The sequence below is a fragment of the Rhineura floridana genome, chromosome 1 (genome assembly GCF_030035675.1).
Source record: "Rhineura floridana isolate rRhiFlo1 chromosome 1, rRhiFlo1.hap2, whole genome shotgun sequence".
NCBI lineage: Eukaryota > Metazoa > Chordata > Lepidosauria > Squamata > Rhineuridae > Rhineura > Rhineura floridana.
Window position 1 is genome coordinate 246261895 of NC_084480.1, and position 20095 is coordinate 246281989.

The 20095-nt window shown below is 40.8% G+C and overlaps 1 protein-coding gene across 3 annotated transcripts in view; it reads right to left on the minus strand.

The window, feature by feature from the left end:
* The window catches only part of TMEM241 (transmembrane protein 241), a 110092-nt gene extending 92848 nt beyond the window's left edge, over positions 1 to 17244 (minus strand). The window contains exons 1-3 of one of the 3 annotated variants that reach the window (XM_061596956.1): positions 17019 to 17244; positions 6827 to 6873; positions 3866 to 3943 (exon numbers count right to left, since the gene is read on the minus strand). In XM_061596956.1, the coding sequence (XP_061452940.1) occupies positions 3866 to 3943; positions 6827 to 6873; positions 17019 to 17090 (197 nt within the window). In that variant the 5' untranslated portion in view covers positions 17091 to 17244. The remainder of the gene's footprint in view (positions 1 to 3865; positions 3944 to 6826; positions 6874 to 17018) is intronic. The other 2 variants (XM_061596947.1, XM_061596938.1) reach the window with 2 other exon arrangements.
* Between the last annotated feature and the right edge of the window lie 2851 nt (positions 17245 to 20095).

Sequence of the window (20095 nt, forward strand, 5' to 3'; positions counted from 1 at the left end):
GAACGCTGTGAACTAAAAGCTGTTTTTGCACTTCTGGACATTTAAGAGATAAGGACTGTCTAGCGTGTGACGTTAGTTGGTTGGAAAGATTAACTCCTTTGTAACTGGATAAAGAAATAAACTGCTCTTTGCTTGGGACATTGAAAATTGAAGGAGTTTTGTTCTTTTGGTTTTAAGAATGGCAATTAAGAAGATCATGGATGTACAAGAAGGGACTTTATTTCTAGACATGCTTCAGAAAATAATGGATGGGATTAACTCAATAAAACAAGAACTGAGAAATAATAGACAAGCGTGGAGAACTGAATTTCATGAAATGAGACAGGAGCTGAAAGAAACTCAGGATTCTGTGAGAAAGGAGAATAAAGATAGATCTGGAAAACAAAAAAAGGATGAAAGAGAAATTAAAGGCAAGGTTCAATCTATGGAGATTGGCTTAAATATGGACATGAAAAAAGATTTGGATTTCCTGGTTGTGACGGATCCTGGAGATAAATATTACAGTTTGGAATACAGCGCTGTCTCTGAAGGAATTGAAGAGATTGGAGATAAAGATATTATCGGTTCAAAAAAATTCCTGGACTGGAAGGATTTGATGGAACTTGAAATGGAGAAAGTTAATAGAATTAATCCCTGTTTTGTGTCAATGGAAAAACCTTCAAGAAATGTACTAGTGTATCATGTGGAAAAGAGGAGCAGAGATGCGGCTTTGAAACAATACTTCAGTGTTACGTTTGGATTTGATGGTAAGAAAATATCTGTGATGGAGGAAATTCCTATCAGACTTTTATTATATGACTATGACAGCAAGATTTTTGGGTGCGTAAAGATGGAAGATGGACCCACTATGGATAATGACAGAAGAGCGATTTGAAACTACTGGACTCAGTAGATTTGATGAGTTGGATTAATTGTACTCGGGTTCATTCTCAAACTGGGGGGAGGTAATGAGCGGGGTACTGCAGAACTCGGTCCAGTGCTCTTCAACATGTTTATTAATGACTTGGATGAGGAGGTGCAGGGAATGCTTATCAAATTTGCATCTGTCAGCCTGGAACCCGGTGAAGCAAAGAGGCATTTTTCTTGTCCCCTCCCCCATTTCCCTCCCTGCTCGGCATGGGCAGTGAGCCTGTAAATGCGGAGGTGGCCACACTGTTCCCTCAAGCCCTGCTTCTGCTGGCTCAAGGATTTGGATTGTCCCCAACCTAGCCCAATACCCTCCCAGGTTTTTTTGCTTCAAGTTTCTGACTTTGTTGTTGTTTAGTTGGGGTGTGTGACTGTTTTTCGGGAGGGTTTCTTTTTTTTTTCTGTGGAAGTGCATAAGTATTTTGCTTGTGGTGGTGGGAGGTCTGGGCATAACCAGCTTTTCTTCTGTGAAATGGGTATTTTGTAGTGCCCATGTCAGTTCCTTAAATTTCCAAATATGACCCTGGGACTGGGCCCAAAAAGGTTGGGGTCGCCTTGGACCACTGCAGCAAATTCTACTTGAAGATGCATTTGAAGAAGTCTGGAAGTTGCAGTCAGTGTTGAATTCTGAAGCATCTTTCCTGACTGCATGCCTTCTATTCTGCCTCAGCTGTACCATCTGCCTATTACTTTCCAAGTCCAATTAAATGTGCTGATATTAACATTTAAAACATTAAATTGCCTACGTCCAGTGCACCTTCAGGAGTGCCTCTTCCGTTATGCTCCTCTGTCTTTAGATTTGTAGGATTTTTGCGGTATGCCACTGTGGCGTTCCTACTCATTTTAAATGGTAATACTCTGTCTTCCTAAAAGCAGGACTACAGCTGAACCTCAAGAAGACGAAAGTAATGTCAACAGAAGATTTATGCAACTTTAAAGTTGACAACGAGAACATTGAACTTATCAGGGATTATCAATACCTCGGCACAGTCATTAATCAAAATGGAGACAATAGTCAAGAAATCAGAAGAAGGCTAGGACTGGGGAGGGCAGGTATGAGAGAACTAGAAAAGGTCCTCAAATGCAAAGATGTATCACTGAACACCAAAGTCATGATCATTCAGACCATGGTATTCCCAATCTCTATGTATGGATGTGAAAGTTGGACAGTGAAAAAAGCAAATAAGAGAAAAATCAACTCATTTGAAATGTGGTGTTGGCGGAGAGCTTTGCGCATACCATGGACTACAAAAAAGACAAATAATTCGGTGTTAGAAAAATTAAACCAGAACTACCATTAGAAGCTAAAATGATGAAACTGAGGTTATCATACTTTGGACATATAATGAGAAGACACGATTCACTAGAAAAGACAATAAGCCCTATCCCTCTCAAATCAATTGCCTACCTCATTCAAGACTGGTATCCTATCTCAAGCACACACACTCTCTATATATCACACTCCTCCCCACTCCTCTCTCTCAACCAATCACCATTCATATGCAGATACACACTCCCTGACCCACTCACTCAAGCAAACACTACTTACCATAACATAAACAACATACATTTAAACCTCAGTGACATTACAGCCATACTTTGCACCTCATCTTTTACTCATCAGCAAGAGCACAGAGCAGGGAATTCTCTGGGTTATGATTACCTTGCTTAGGCTGACATCTAGTGGAACAAAGACTTTAGCTCCAGAACAAAACAATAATTGACAAAGTTATGATAAAACTCTGCTTTGGTTTTTAACATAACACATCAGGGAAACAAAAACAAAGATTAGACAAATTCATAAATGAGAACACTATCAAAAGCTACTAGCCATGACGGCTATGTTCTATCTTCACTGTCAGAGGTAGTATGCCTCTGAATACCAGCTGATAAGGATCACATGTGTGGAAAGTGCTGGACTAGATCAGCCACTGGCCTGACCCAGCAGGGCTCTTCTTATATTCGAACGTAGGCAGCCCTGGACAAAATTAAGCATTTTTTTCTGAGGGCTTTTTCTCCTCAATATAATGAGAAATAGCTATTTTTAGTATGTTCAAGGTATACTTCTCTTGTTTAAACATCAGACTAGATTTCCCTCTAAGAGATCAGATATTTTTAACTGTTCACTATTGGACTACACCAGTGGTTCTCAAACCTTTTTTTCCCCATGGACCACTTGAAAACTGCTGGGGGTCTTGGTAGATCACTGAATAATTTTTCTGCCCATTGCAGCAATTTTAACATGCTGTTTAGATGCTGTATGATTTTTCATTGTATTTTTGCAGACATGCCGTAGACCACCTGAATGAAGCTTGTGGACCACTGGTGGTCCACAGACTACAGCTGGGGAGCCCCTGGGCTAGACAGTCAAACTGTCTGAACAGTAAGTGATACTGCATACTCCTAAGATTCAAATAGAAGATTTCTTGGTTCTAGATTGCATCTGATATAAAATGCTGCATAGAGCTGAGAAATATCTGCGTTTGACCATGCTGATTATACAACAGTGGGGGGCAAAATGCAAACATACATATTTGGTGAAACCTATGGCTTTATCTCATGAGCATAGATGGAAAGGTATGTAAAATAATAAATAAAACACTCGTTACAATGGACATGTAGAAAAATAGTTTACAAAAACCAAAAAAAACCCTGTGTTTTTAAATTGCTTTTTAAAAATGTGTTTTTAAATTTGTATATTTGTTTTTAATGTTTTTAATTGTTGTAAACTGCCCAGAGAGCTTCGGCTATGGGGCGGTATACAAATGCAATAAATAAATAAATAAATAAATAAATAAAACCTTACAACCATTTACTGCACAGTTCTTTCAACATTAAGAGGGATGAACCACAGCCAAATATCTGAAAAAAAGGCAACACGCATCCCACTGGACAGTAATCAGAATACCATGATATGCTAACAGCATTTGTATATTCTTATGCTGCATTTTCATTGTACCTTGAACTGCTGTTGATCTCTATCCAGCCAATCTTCCAGGAAATGTGCAGGAAAAATCCACCAACTAGCGTCTGCCACCTGCAGTTGCAACACACATACACACAATTATTTTGTTTTTAAACAATTAACCCAAGTCAATTATTACTCATAGTGGAGGCTTCTTCCATAACTGACAAGTAACCTGGTCATATGGTACCTTGAGTAATTGGGCTAGCAGTAAAAAGAGCAACAAATTAAATTACAATTATAGAACAAAACAAAACATGGTATTAATAACATGCAACTTCAGCTTCTACAGAGTCAGTAGACACATATTTGGCTTTAATTAAAGGGTCAGCCACTGAAGTGGGGAAGGATCACCAAGATTTACAATGCTAAAATTTAAAATCAAAGAATTCGTCTGTTGCGAGGCCACAGGACCCCAAGCTTAAGTCTTTTTTTTCTTCTCTAAGGTTATTTTCACAAGCGACACTATAGACATTTTATATTTCCAACATCTGCAATGCAAATATCAACCCTATTTTTGACTTGAATACAATTTAATTTTTTTTAAAAGAATCTTATATGAATTAGTGTCGGTTAGCTAAGCATCATAAGCTATCAGTCTTGCCATGAGCTGATTGGGTGGCCTTACACAAGCAAATATAGCAGGGGTAGTCATTGTTGTGTCCTCCAGATATTGTTGGGCTCCATCTCCCATAAGACTCAGGCAGGATGGCCAATAGTTAGGGATCATAGGAATGAAGTTCATCAACATCCGAAGGGCACAACGTCAGTTCCCCCTGCACTATAGCCTCAGGCCTGTTCCCCATAAGAAATAATTCAATCTGGCTGCAATAGAGGGAAAAATTAGAAGCAGGGCCCACACCATTGGCTCTGCTGAGAGACCAGTTCCATTTAGTTCCTCTTCTCCTGGAATTGTTTCCATCTGATCATTATATGAACTCTAAGAACCAGTGCCTTGTTTCCTCCTCCCTCCCTCCCACTTTTTCCTTTTGTATTCTTTTAGACTATAAGCCTGTGACCAGCAACTATCTTGCTTGTTTTTTATTTTATGTAAGCTGTTCTGGGAGCATTTTTGGCAGAAGAGCAGGGTAAACATTATTTAATAAAACAAGGCAATTAAAAAACTGGCCTGGATAACAGACAAAAGCCCTGTTCAGATACTACTCAGGTGAAAGGGGCAAGCATGATGAAAGGGGTCACAGGGTCACACATTTAGTTCTGCCTTAAAGTCGCATGGCTCCTCCCACTCCTGCCTCTTTACAGTATAACTTCTGAAGCTAGGAGGTGGTGGCTCCCCACAAGAGAAAGAGATTTTCATCTGGTACTACCATATGTTAAAAAAGAAAGCCAGACAAGCACATTAGAATTAAGGGGAGAAAAAGCACAGTGTGCTTTATTTCCAAGACTTGCTGCTAGAGCAGTAAATCTAAAAAGTTGCTTTATGAAAAATGAAATTAAAAAATAATATAGCTAGAGCCCTGCTGGATTAGGCAAAAGGTCCACCATCTAGTCTGGCATCCTCTTTCCCACAATGGCCAACAAGATGTTCCTAGGAAGCCCAACTCTTGCACTGTTACTCTCCATTTACTCAGGCATGGGCAACCTGCATCCCCCAGATGCTGCAGGACTCCAACTCCCATCATACCTGACCTTTGCATGCTGGCCAAGATTAATGAGAGTAGGAGAATCACATCTGGAGGGCCATGGTGGCTGTCAGCCAATGACATACCATGAGTTTGTCTAATCTAATCCTTCACTGTATCTTGTGGCAGCCAATACCTTATATTCATTATGCTTTGTGTAAACAAAAATATTTTTATTGTCATGTCTACTGGCAATCAATTTATTTGGGTGATCCTGTGTTCTACTATTACCAAAGTAACACTACTCTCTACTCACTTTTTTACACCGTGCATAATTTGATCATCCTCATATCATCAACATACATTTGTTTTGTCAGGGCTTGTAACTTAGAACTGCTGTAACTTGAAGGATTCTTTCCCATGCCTCTATGAACATAAACAATCTCTTTTATACCATAGCAATCTTAGCCTGCTCTTCCTCCACATACACACCCCACAGCTGCCATTTTAAAAGCATCAATCAAATCTGTCATACTCAGCCTAACACACACACCAGTACATGTAAACTACATCTGCTGAATTGCTGCCAGTTATAGGCACAGAGCCTCTCCAGGATAGTGGTGACAATTATGAAAAAATACACAGATTTAGCTGGATTTAAAAGAGCCGAGATCGGTCTGACTTTTTCAAGTACTTTATTACAACTCAATTGACATCATCTAACTGGACAGAAGATTAACCTTTTCTACTATAAAAGTAACTGGGCAACTTTCCTTTTTTTTTTTTTTTAGGGATTTTGTTAATGGTCCAGAATGTCTGGTAGATGCTCTCTCAATGGGACCTACAGGCCAGAAAAGAGATCTTGAGGATTTGAAGGGTGTGTGTACTGTCAGAAGTTGGTAAAGGGGCTAGTAGAAGGCATACATGAGGGGGGCAGTTTTTGACATAGAAGCAAAGAACTAAGTTTGAGTTGGGGCAAGTGGAGAGCACATAATACAATATACCAGTGTTCTCTAGATGAAGAAAGATACACAGCAATTGTACTATACACTAATATTATGCTGTGAGCACACTAGTCCCCTAGAGCAAAGCGTTTCCATTGGTCACACCTGGAGGGGGAATAGGCTGATATGCTGATCAGTTGTGAGAACTCTTTGAAGCAATAAAAAATGCACTCAAGCTAATCCCACCACATTTTATAGTAAAAGGGGGCAGGGTTTGACTAGTGTCATGTGCCCCCATTTTCAGAAAAAAGAGGGGAGATGCACTGGAACCGGCAGAACAGTAAGAGTGTCTCTATCCTTAGCCTCTGTCTGGTACAGCTGCCTATTGATTCAGTCCTTTTTAATGTGTTTTTTCAGATTCTACTTACCCTTGAAAAAGAGTGGGGTAGGTGAATTTCAAGACAGACAGGACATACTGGAAAAAAAAAGACCAAGTTAGAGGACATTACATAATACAAACCCAAATACACAGACAAGCAGCAAAATAAGTACTTTTTACAAGATATCAGAAGAATGTTGTTTTGATGAGTGTTGTTCAGTTTAGGTAAAAGATCTGCTCTCAGTGCATAGTTTGGGCTACATTACAGTTCTCTCTCTCAAAATTCTTTGAAAGCACTTGCAGGCATAATGGCCAAAGTCATCTTACTGTAATGTCAGAATAGCAATACGAGTACAAATAGCAATATGAGTACAAAACACAGAAAATGTTGAGAAAGATAGGAAGCTTTTTTGCCCAGTACTGTCTTTTCCTTTTTATCTCTGAATGAAAGCAGCTTTCCAGGTTCCAGGCAGATAAGGTTTTCTCCCATTACCGTACTTGTGCCCAATTACTTTGACTGGAGATGTCAGGGACAGAACCTGGGAACTTCTGCATGCAAAGGATGTGCTTTATAACTGAACTATGGTCCTTCACCATAGGAAATCTTGCTCCTAAAAGCATTGCAAGACGCACCTATATATTGCAAGAGCAAAGAGATAATCTGGGGAGGTCCTCATGTTTGTTTATCTTATGCTGATGTTACAAAGGCATCTGGCTTTTTCTGGCTTCTTTCCACATATGGAAAATGTACAGATGGAAGTGTAACACTGACAAAAACTCATTGCCTTGTCACAAACATGGCCATGGATCAGCCAAACATCACATTTGTTGAATGCGATGATGAGTTTTACTGTTATAGTGGTTTTGTGAAATTGGTTTTATTGTGCATGATGTATTATTTATTTTGCATATTGTACCCCACTCTGGAATTATTTAATGCAGTTGTTGTTGTTATGTGCCTTCACGTCGATTACGACTTATGGCGACCCTATGAATCAGCAACCTCCAAGAGCATCTGTCATGAACCACCCTGCTCAGATCTTGTAAGTTCAGGTTTGTGGCTTCCTTTATGGAATCAATCCATCTCTTGTTTGGCTTTCCTCTTTTTCTACTCCCTGCTGTTTTTCCCAGCACAATTGTCTTTTCTAGTGACTCATGTGTTCTCATGATGTGTCCAAAGTATGATAACCTCAGTTTCATCATTTTGGCTTCTAGTGACAGTTCTGGTTTAATTTGTTCTAACACCCAATTATTTGTCTTTTTCGCAGTCCATGGTATATGCAAAGCTCTCCTCCAGCACCACAACACGGTGTCCCAAATTTAGCCAGTTAGCCCAGAAGCATACCATGGTGATAGTATCAAAATCTGCTGAGAAATGGGGAAAAAATTAACAGGGTCACACTTCTTTTTTCTAACTCAATCTATCAAACAAGGTGACCAACACTTGAATCCTGACTGAAATGGGAATGTAGAGATCAGTCCCACTTAACTCCTCTCTAGCATGAGTGGGAGGAACAAACTATAATCCCTCATTTAACATTATATTTGAACTGGAGATTATGGTTTGTTTCACTTAATCAAACCATGATCAAGAAGTCAAGAACAAATCTTGTCTTCATATTGTGGTGGACACACCATGATTCCTTGCTTGGATGTAACACTAAGAGCCCATCCATACCTAACCGCAAAACCCATGTTTTCCATATTCGGTTGGCGGCCTCGAGATCCATACATGTCCTGTTTGTGGTCGGAGTATTGTGAAAACCCAATTTTCAAGCATCCATACATATGGGCTTTTTTTTTTGGTCTAAACCACTTTAGCATTGGCCACTCCCCTAAGTCCGCCGCTTTTCAGTAATTGGCGTACTTTTTTGGAAGCGCAGAAACATATCTTTTTTTAAATTCCCATGCAAAAGAGCAAAGTTAATGGACACCCCCCCTAAGTGCAAGCAAAATAAATGTCTGGACTGTTTCATATAACATAGTCCATACTAAGGATGGGAGCAGCTGGTTACTCCCAAATCCACTGAATTGGTCAAACTGGGAGGCAAATCCCCTTCTGTGTTTGATTGTTTCCCACTATCTCCTGCTGTTACCATTTTGAAAGGGCTTTCCTTGTGCCCAGTGCACCCACCAAATCTCCTCTTCATGCCTCTTCCTCCCAAATTATATTAGTTCCTCCACCACCCACCCTGGGAGAAAGCAAGAGATTGTCATTCAGTTTCAAGTTAGTAAACCAGATCAGTCAATTTCAGGCTCGGAGGAAAAGAACACAACTTATAGTGCTTGCTCACTCACTCACTCACTCACTCACACACTCACACACTCACACACTCACACACTCACACACTCACACACACACACACACACACACACACACACACACACAGAGAGAGAGAGAGAGAGAGAGAGAGAGAGAGAGAGAGAGAGAGAAAAGGTGGCTGCCTGGCAAGATCAATACCACATTGAAGTACCAGAGCTTGCTCCTTCCCCCCTTCCCCCTATCAGCCCAAGAAAGCTCAGTTAAAAACCTACTCCTTTAAACTCCGTATTTTCAATGAATTGTTTGCGTAATATCGCAAAATAGTTTTTAAGTGGAGATATTATTCATTAAATGTTTGATTTCACATTTGATCACAAAATAGTAGTTTAAAAATAAACACCACAATGTGATACAGTTACAGAAGCCAGAAAGAGGAAGTACCCCAGTTCAGCACCAGAAGCAGGAATTAACTGTAAGAAAGGAAGAGGAGGTGTGGACAGAGGGTGGATCCAACTTTAGTACCAGAAATGCAACTGGCTATTAGGGGGGAAGAGAGCCAGTGTGGTGTAGTGGTTAAGGTGTTGGACTAGGACCTGGGAGACCAGGGTTCGAATCCCCACACAGCCATGAAGCTCACTGGGTGACCTTGGGCCAGTCACTGCCTCTCATCCTCAGAGGAAGGCAATGGTAAACCACCTCTGAATACAGCTTACCATGAAAACCCTATTTGTAGGGTTGCCATAAGTCAGGATTGACTTGAAGGCAGTCCATTGGGGGGAAGCAGACAGGGGGCTTGGCATATGACAGAGGAATGCCCATGGACTGCTTATTGCAGGAAAGTCCACGGCATTGCGTCCAAGCAATTATTGATTATAAATACAGGAAAGCATTTTTTTGGTGGTATTTCTAATGCAGACTTGTAAATGTGAAAATTCGTACTAGCTTGCAGTGTCAAATGGATGACGGTGAATTAATGAGGAGACAAAGCAATAACATTGCAGATTATACAGTCGTATGGACGGGTCCTAAGGCTGCAATCCAATACATGTCTACTCAGAAGTAACCTCCATTGGGTTCAATGGGATTTACTCCCAGTTAAGTGAGCATCGGATTGCAGCCTAAACCACGGATTATTACTCCCATTCATGCAGGGCAAGGTGTGAAGTGGGAGATAGTGTTGAAGTGGTTAGAGTGTGAGGCTAGGCCTAGGAGATTAGGGTTCAAATCCACACTCAGCCATAAAATTCACTGGGTGACCTTGAGCCAGTTACAATCTCTCAGCCTAACCAATATCACTCACAGGTTTGCTATGAGCACAACACAGGGAGGAGGAGAAGCATGTATGCAACCTTGAGGTCCTTGGAGAAAAGCTGAGATAAACCATTAACTCTGGTTTACTGTGATGTAATCTAAAACATCAATGATCCGCCTCATAATTTTGTTGAGGGGAGGTATGTGAATAGTGTAATTATATGGTTAAGTCAGTGGACTTAATTGCAGCTAGGTGGAGTCAGGAGTTTCCTGCGCCAGTTCTGTTCTTGTTTGAGAGAGATTGGGCCCCTCCAGACTAGGGGTGGGTTTTTTGGGGGGGGAGGGGGTTGCAGGTGTATTCTGTAACATGTTATTGACAGACTAATAGTGGATTCATAATGGATCATCCACATATCCTTCCACTTTATTAGTTCTGTGCAGCGTCCGCAATATTATTGCTGTCTGGAGAGGCGCACTATAGCACAACAAAAGCAGGACAAAAAATAAACTGGAACATTCATGGTATCAAAAGTGACAGGGTTTCAGCAGGAAGTTGTTGGACATACGCTGATGGGAAATAAGCAAGTACAAACAGTATTGAAAGCATGATCATGTATAATTGGCCTGATACCACAACGAGCACAAATCATTCTGACTACAGAAGAAAAAGGACCTCTGGAGGGGCCCCAATAATATTATTCTCTAGCTTCTTGACTGCATGTCCTCTAAGCCTTCCATGGCAGGAGGCACGGGACAAAGAATGCAGTACCCTGCACACAGAAGCCTTGTTCAGGCATTCAAAGAACGTGTGAGGACACAAAGTATGTAGGGGTCGTTTGCACTGTCCTCTGCAACATCCTTGTTGCTCCTGCTTCACCCTGACTTTCCCATGTTGTGCAAGAAGAGCTAAAGAAGACTTCTAAGCACATTCAGCCAATGGGCTTATAAGATTCCACATATTCGGGAACCCTGCATTATCAGGGTTCCTAATCAACAGGACGCTTCTAAGTACAAGTATGTGCTTACATGCCCTTTTCAGACCTTTTTCTTTGCTTAATGCAGGATGCTCGGGGATGAATTAGGTCAGGAGAGATTAATGACGGATTGAGATGGTGCCCATACCCTCACACTCCCTAACCACTTTATGCCCTCCCTCGTTCTTTGAATGCTTGAGCAAAGCTTGTGAAGCACCCAAGACTAACTTTGCCTAGCAGTAGGAAGATATTTAAGAAACCTTGTTTCCTCACAGAGTTTCTATGGCTTTAACACATGACAGACAGAAATTCAGTATATGCAGGGGCAATTTTCCCGAGAATGAAGGTGTGATGCTGGGAGATCTGCATCTGCTGGATTTCTCCTTACATGCAAAATGTCAGGCAGAGGCTCATGTTAAAGACACAGAGCCTCTCGGGGAAAAAGAAGCAACCCTATTACTAACATGTAGCTGTAATATATCGTTACAGAAAATTTATGTTAAAAGAAAAGTATTAACACTTTTAACATATACATGTTTCCATGCTCTGTCTCAGATATCCATGTAAGAATTACATTTTCTATATAAACATCACCAGCTCTACTACCACAATTCCCCCTCTAGGATACATACCTTAACATGTTGAGGGGGTCTGAGAGTGTTGAAGAAGCTGAGAGCAATGGCGTCAGGAATCTAGACCAAGAGGCTGGATTCCTAGCAGGGGCACCCAAGGCAGAACTCCTGGCAGGGGCACCCAAGGGAACCCAAGGAGTGAAGTCAGAGAAGAATGCAAAAAGACAATACCTCTAGTTAAAAAGAGAGAAAGACCTCAATGGATGACTGAAGAAACTTTTTAAATGGTTAAAGAGAGAAGGAAAGCAAAAGCAAAAGGAGACAGAAACACGGTCAGAAACCGAAATGCAACAATACAGCGACTAGTACTACAATCATTTATTGTACTGTATTATTAACTTCCTTATTGTATTGTATTATTAACTACCTTGGCACAGTCATTAACCAAAATGGGGACAATAGTCAAGAAATCAGAAGACGGCTAGGACTGGGGAGGGCAGCTGTGAGAGAACTAGAAAAGGTCCTCAAATGTAAAGATGTATCACTGAACACTAAAGTCAGGATCATTCAGACCATGGTATTCCTGATCTCTATGTATGGATGTGAAAGTTGGACAGTGAAAAAAACAGATAAGAGAAAAATCAACTCATTTGAAATGTGATGTTGGATGAGAGCTTTGATGAAAATGATGAAACTGAGGTTATCATACTTTGGACACATAATGAGAAGACATGATTCACTAGAAAAGACAACAATGCTGGGAAAAACAGAAGGGAGTAGAAAAAGAGGAAGGCCAAACAAGAGATGGATTGATTCAATAAAGGAAGCCACAGACCTGAACTTAGAAGATCTAAACAGGGTGGTTCACAACAGATGCTGTTGGAGGTCGCTGATTCATAGGGTTGTCATAAGTCGTAGTTGACTTGAAGGCACATAACAAACTACTACAATTTCTTATTTCAGAAGCTCTCAACTTGCAGTCAAAAGGAATTCATCATCACTGAAGCAACCAGACAACTTCTGTATCCCAAGGTACTACCGAGCCTTTCACAACCCTGCATACCTGAGCTTGGTGGCTGAGTGCAGCTTTTCGTGCAAGGCTTTGAATGTTCTAGAAACAATGGCCAGAGGTATAAAGATACATTTAAGAGCAATTGCACCCACCAGCATTGGCTTTGCAGCGTCTCCTGTTGTAGCCAGAGGGTCTGTCTAAACATATATAACAAATTATTTTTTGCCACAGCCCCTGCTGACTGCCATGGGTCATTCACAGGTAGCTCGGTTTCTCACCAGCAATAACATCCCTGCCACTGTTTTTGTGCAGGATTACTGGTCATAGAACAGAAGAGAAAGGGTTCAAGATTTGCCAATCCTATTGGGATTGTCATAAGAACATAAGAACATAAGAAGAGCCTGCTGGATCAGGCCAGTGGCCCATCTAGTCCAGCATCCTGTTCTCACAGTGGCCAACCAGGTGCCTGGGGGAAGCCCGCAAGCAGGACCCGAGTGCAAGAACACTCTCCCCTCCTGAGGCTTCCGGCAACTGGTTTTCAGAAGCATGCTGCCTCTGACTAGGGTGGCACAGCACAGCCATCATGGCTAGTAGCCATTGATAGCCCTGTCCTCCATGAATTTGTCTAATCTTCTTTTAAAGCCGTCCAAGCTGGTGGCCATTACTGCATCTTGTGGGAGCAAATTCCATAGTTTAACTATGCGCTGAGTAAAGAAGTACTTCCTTTTGTCTGTCCTGAATCTTCCAACATTCAGCTTCTTTGAATGTCCATGAGTTCTAGTATTATGAGACAGGGAGAAGAACTTTTCTCTATCCACTTTCTCAATGCCATGCATAATTTTATACACATCTTTGAATATACCTGGAACTCTCATTCATTCCATTCAAATCAGAAGGTGATATGAATTCAGGAACTGTTTACTATAGGCTAATGGCTGTTGTAAACAGACCCTACATAATTTCAGTGTTTGGGATGTTTTCCCACAACCAAAACAAGTGATGAGTAGCATCTATCAGGAAGAGGTTATGGCAGAATTATGTAAGCTATCATTTATTCTGTAGCAAGGAGCAAGCTGTTATAATGGATCAGGCAATGAAAGAGAATTCTTCTTAGGGAAAAAATAGCAAGGCTAGCACTGACAGGAATTGGCTATTTGGGCCAGAACTCACTAGTTAATGATTGCAGTTTGAGTTAACTAAGTGCCCACTCCAAGTAAGGGAATATTCCAGACTCACTGGTTTATCAATGTACAGGTTTTCACATTATTCAAACATAAGAGCTTCAAGTAGAGACTTGGTCAGGTGAACTAGGTTTGAACTGGTTGTCTTAGATATTGGAAACAAAGATTTAGAAGAAGCAACCTGTTATGTTGGATTCTCACAGCGTTCACTGGTTCTGCCTTAACCATAAACCAAATCAAATGAACAAAGAAATTAAAGGGAGAAAGCACATACAGAACAAAATGTAATTTAATTTGGTTGATTAAATTACGTGTTATTTTTAGGTATTTTCCCCCTGAAAGTTTTTGTTCATTTACTTTCTGCCTTGAAGCTGCCTCTGCCTACTTCTTCTCATCCGTTCCTATAATTCCTGTAAATAATCTGATTTTCTAAATGATGTCACAAGACTTCAGTGCCCTCTGGTTTAAAGGCAATGACCCTGGAAAGATGATAAAAACACCTATAGTGCCTTAAAGACTAACAAACATATTAGGGCATAATGTATTGTATTTATATAAAATAGTTCTAAACTGCCCTTCATCCAATGGATCCCAAAGGTATGTCCAATAAATAAGGATCAATCAAAGATACAGATGCAATTTGTCAATGTATATAGCCTATGGGTAAAAAAAAGACTATAAAACTAAAAGCAGACTGAGGCAATATAACTCTTTAAAATGCCTGAGCAAATAGAAGTGTTTTAACTTGGTATGAAAAAGATTGCCATGCTGGTGCCAACCATACCTCTCAGCTTCCAAAGTTGTGGTGTTACCACGTAAGAGACCTTTCCTCAGTACACATATAACATACCTTCACTTAGGAAGGCACTTGGAGAGAGACCTCTACTAAATATTTTGTGCATCCACGCCATACATTTAAAACACATTTAAAGCACATGACTTCCCCCAAAGAACCCTGGTAACTGTAGTTTACCCCTCACAAAGCAACAATTCCCAGCACCCTTAACAAATGACATATCCCAAGAATCATTGGTGGAAGTCATGTGTTTTAAATGTATAGTGTGGCTATGACCCTTATGGCACAGCAGATGGGTAGGGGGCACTCCTTCAGGTATTTGAGTCCCAAACATAAGTTTTTGTGAACTAGAGTTCACTTTATCAGCTCTAGTCCACAAAAGCTTATGCTACAATAAATTTGCTAATCCTAACCAGTAGTATAGTGACAAATTCAGAAGTGCAGGGTTCCTGCATGATACTAACACTACATCCCCTTGCTTGCTTGCTCTCCATTGTCTTTCCCGCATGCACCTTCTCCCATCACAACAGACCAATTCCTAGGAGCTAATAGTATAAAAGGGGAGTGTGTTAGCTACTGAAGAGAGTGGCTGATTCACCTCCTTTTTCTCTGATTGGCTCCAATCAGCAGGAAAGGACAAGAAAACACATTAGAAGATTCTTCTCACTGGCTAACACACTCTCCTTTCACGCTGATTGGCTTGTAGGACACTGGAGACATAGGGACCCAGCTGGGATCCTGCTCCCAAAAAAGTAAGGGGTGTAAGACACACACACCCTGGACAACTATACCCCTGATCCTAAATGTGTCTACTCAGAAGTAAGTCCTATTGAATTCAGTAGGACTTACTCCCAGTTAAGTGGGGTTAAGATTGTCATAGTCTTTAAGGTGCAACAAAAATTTTTATTATTATTTTGCAACAAAAAAATCATGGCCACCCTTCTGGCAGTTGTTGCAGTGAAAGATCCTGGAAATATCAAACATCATACTTGTCACAGAGATGGGAACAAAATTGTCTGAAGCTTGTATTGAGAGACTTGCTCCCAAGTAAGTGCTAAACATATCGTTTCCCCTCCCCTGCTTAACTTCAGTGTCAAAAATGAAGTAACCCCAAGAACAAGGAGTCAAAAGAATTTACACCCATAACTTGAAAGAGTTGTTTTAAAGAGGCTGTTCAAACATTATCTCACAATACCAGACACGTTATGCATTTAAAAGGAAGTAAACTGCAAACTATATCTAATAGTTAAAAGTCAGAGTCCTACAGCTAAATATTTAGGCTTGTGGTACTGTACTGTATATACAAACTATTCAAAACATTATGCTTTCAAGTGATAAGACAAATGAGATTGCCTCGATTTTCTTATCACTTGAGAGCATATTTTATAGTCTTTTTGTACTATAAGGCTATTATGAGATAACCCAATATGCCCATTTGTGCATGATTTTTAATTGTTTTGATTTTTGTTAGCGTTCTCACACAGCCCCAGAAGTATTTCTACTTTTTTCAAGTCCGTTAGATCTTTTACTTGAAGTGAAATGGAAATGGACTGCCTTCAAGTCGATTCCGGCTTATGGCAACCCTATGAATAGGGTTTTCATGGTAAGCAGTATTCAGAGGGGGTTTACCATTGCCTTCCTCTGAGGCTGAGAGGCAGTGACTGGCCCAAGTTCACCCAGTGAGCTTCAGGGCTGTGTGGGGATACGAACCCTAGTCTCCCAGGTCCTAGTCCAACACCTTAACCACTACACCACACTGGCTCTCTTCCCCCATGCCTTAATTTTCCCCCTGTATATGGAGACAAAAGGCAGCGTTGTTGGTATGAGATCTATTTAAGTGATAATTAAATTTAGTTTACTAAAACTGTAATACTTGATTCTTCATTCATAGGGAGGAATAGGAACACAACCGATCCCCTTTTATTCTTTCCCCACCTCCCCAGGTGCGGGGGTTTTAGAGTGAGAGGAAGGAGGAACATGCCCTTAGTTGCAAGTCGCTGCGAGAAGAAAAGTCAATTCTCAAAACAAACGGAAAATCAATGAGGAGCTATTAATTAAGCTAACTGATGGAACACGCTAACAATGTGTTCGATTCTCCTAAACCTAGCAGACCAACCAAAACTTGTGGCCGCAGGAAAACTAAAAGTATAAATAATGGGCAATTTAAGCCAGTGGAGCTCTCTCAATCTCACCTTGTTGGTGAAATAAGAAGACAAGTAGAACAAGCAGAAGGCGAGACCAGCTGCGGGTCTCTTTAAATACATCTGTCAAATCATTTCACTAGTCCGGGAATGGGAAAGAAAGATACTTGCTCCTACGGCGATCTGCTAGCCAACTGCTCAAGATGCAGCTAGTGTACTTGATACGGCTGCCATGACAGGGACACGTTGCCGCTGAGTTTGCTCCAATGGGAGCAAAGAAAAGGGCCCGAGGAACGGCCTTCTTAAAGGGGCAACGATGTCTCCAGGGAGGAGGGGAAAAGACGCCGCCTCTGTTCTCTACATGGCCGCGACTTCCTTTCATTATCTGTATATACCCACCGTCTGTTTAGTTTATTTTTAAATGAGTGACATCTGGAAGCTACGTTCCCTGCTCTAAGTGATGCTTGCCTCCTATCCCTAGATTTCCAGAGCAGAAAGTTACCGACAGCGATAGCAGAGAAGAAAATGCAAAAAAAGGGATAACAAATCAATAGCTCTTAGAATTAAGAGAAAAACTCAAGAAATTACAGCTGTATACATGTATGGATTTAGTTTGTTTGCCCCCCCAAATGGTTAACTTTACAAATAATGAATCTGCTCGTCATTGATGAACATCGTGCATGTCTTTGCCATAATAGGTATTTTTACCCGTTAAGGTGCTACAAGACTGTTGTTTTTCCTTCAACAGTCTAACGGGGTGAATGATATGACACAGACATGTGCAGTTTCTAGGTGCCTTGGTTTCTCATCCAAAGTTCATATTATATGCTTTGGGGTCCTTATATGGTGCACTATAATGTGGGACTAAATGTAAAAGTATACATTGGTATACATCATGTCTTTATTTAAGTAATAATAGGCTGTCGTTAACAGTAAATTAACAATTAAGAAATTAACAATTTTTTTTTAAAAAAACGGCAGAGTGAGAAATGCAAAGTGTTCTCTGCATCTTCCAGATGGGGGTGATATCTCACAAATGGGTTATCTGTGTGCATGCAAGATTGGCTTACAAAGGTCCACAGTCACATGTGCAGTTTAAAGGGCACTTCCAGACTGTCACTATTCTGGGGTGGGATTCAAACCTGCTTGTCCCAAAAGATCAGACTTTTTGCAAAAGTGACAGCAAAATGCACTGGAAAGTGTGGAATAACACTTACCTTGATGCAATGGTATCTAGTCTCCCTGCAAACAAATCCAAATATATGCTCATTAAATAGCCAGTGTTATCTAATCTTCCTGCAAACAAATCAGGATACATACTCAATAAACAGGTCATCTGGAATTGCACTATGCACCACCTACACTATATATTTAAAACTGTATCATACCACTTTAAGCAGACATGGCTTCTCCCAAGGAATCCTGGGAACTGTAGTCTGTTAAGGATGCTAAGAGTTGTTGAAAATGGAAATGAACTACCTTCAAGTCAATCCCGACTTATGGTGACCCTATGAATAGGGATTTCATGGTAAGCAGTATTCAGAGGGGGGTTACCATTGCCTCCCTCTGAGGCTTGTCCTCCCCAGCTAGCTAGGGCCTACTCAGCTTGCCACAGCTGCACAAACCAGTCCCTTCCTTGTCAGAAGCCCCCTATTCTCCTCACAGAGCTACAGTTGTCACTGTGGTTTAGCAATCAGTCCCTCTTCCAAGGAAACTCTGGGAATAGAGACCATCCACTGAAACATCACCAAACTATGTGTGCTTTCACACTGCACTTTATTCCATTATTCTGATGATTTCTTACCTAGTAATTTGTGCATTATATTTGACCTTTCACACAATGTACACGCTAGTTCTGGAATCCTAGTGGAATATAATGCAAGTTTTGCACAACTTTTCATGATAAATGATAAATGATACACGAAACAATCTGTTGGCAAGGCTGGAAACCCAGAAGATTGTGGGAGCTTTGCACTAGCTGCAGCTGCTCACATGACAGGCATCCCAGCATGCAGTGCGTTCCCACCCTTTAGTTGTGTGGGAGTTTTTTTGCCTGATGAAAATTGTACTGATATTCTGGCATAGGCACAGATAGCAGCAGCATTTCGCCCCCACACCCCCATGTCAATACAACAAAAATAATTTAAACGGTCAGATCCTAAAGGGAGAGGGCTTGTATGGTGACGGGATGAGATCTTAGACCTCCTACACAGTGAGGAACAGTGTGCATGTGTATAATGGGCGAGGGACGAAAACAAAAGATGTGTCAAGTGGCTCAGCTGCACAGAGTCAAGGATAAAGGGTAGCAATGGTGCCACATCTCCATCTGCTTTTGTCGTCAGTTGCTGCTGAAGCTACTTGCAGTAGTGTAGTGGCAAATGCAGAAGTGCATGGCCCCTTCTAAGATTATGCAACCTTCTAGGATTATAGAATAAACTGGCCAGGTTTGAATACTGTTTTAGAAGCCTAACACAATCCCTTTTCATGGTGATTGGTAAGCCCAGCAGCTGTGAGTCTGGCTTTTAGAATTCTGACAGTTGGTTCTTACTGAGCATGCCCCGCATTATCATAGGGTTCCAGCCAAAATTTATTAAATTAATTAAAAATCATCCAGGCGTTTTTTAAACTTTGAAACTGCAGAAGATGAAGGTCAGAGTATGGGGCAGGGTCAGTATTAGGATTACAGGTACTCTGTGAACATGGCTGATTTTTAATTAATTTCAACAGATTATGAGAACTCGGAGAGAAAAAAGTCCAAAAGGGCTTTGGTTTTTCTCTCTCTCTTTTTAGACTTTGAACTCTCTATTCTCTCTGACTATTTTATGTATTGCCATGAAAATTGAGAGGTTTGTTAAGCAAAAGCGTTTCTGAGTTCAGGACTATAAGTTTTGTAAGTTTTTGTTTTGAAATGAGCTTATGGGAAGCATCAGAATGGCATGGGGTGTATTTTTAATTTAACATTGCGGAATGTGAAAAATCCATGCTGGCTATAGTATACAGCCACTCTCGTGGCTGTATAATTTACACACACAGGCTGAGCATTGGAGAATATACAGTTTAATTCAGTACACGTTTCCATTCAGATTTCTAGGAGAACCCCCATCTCCATAATATTCTTGCAGGCAGCA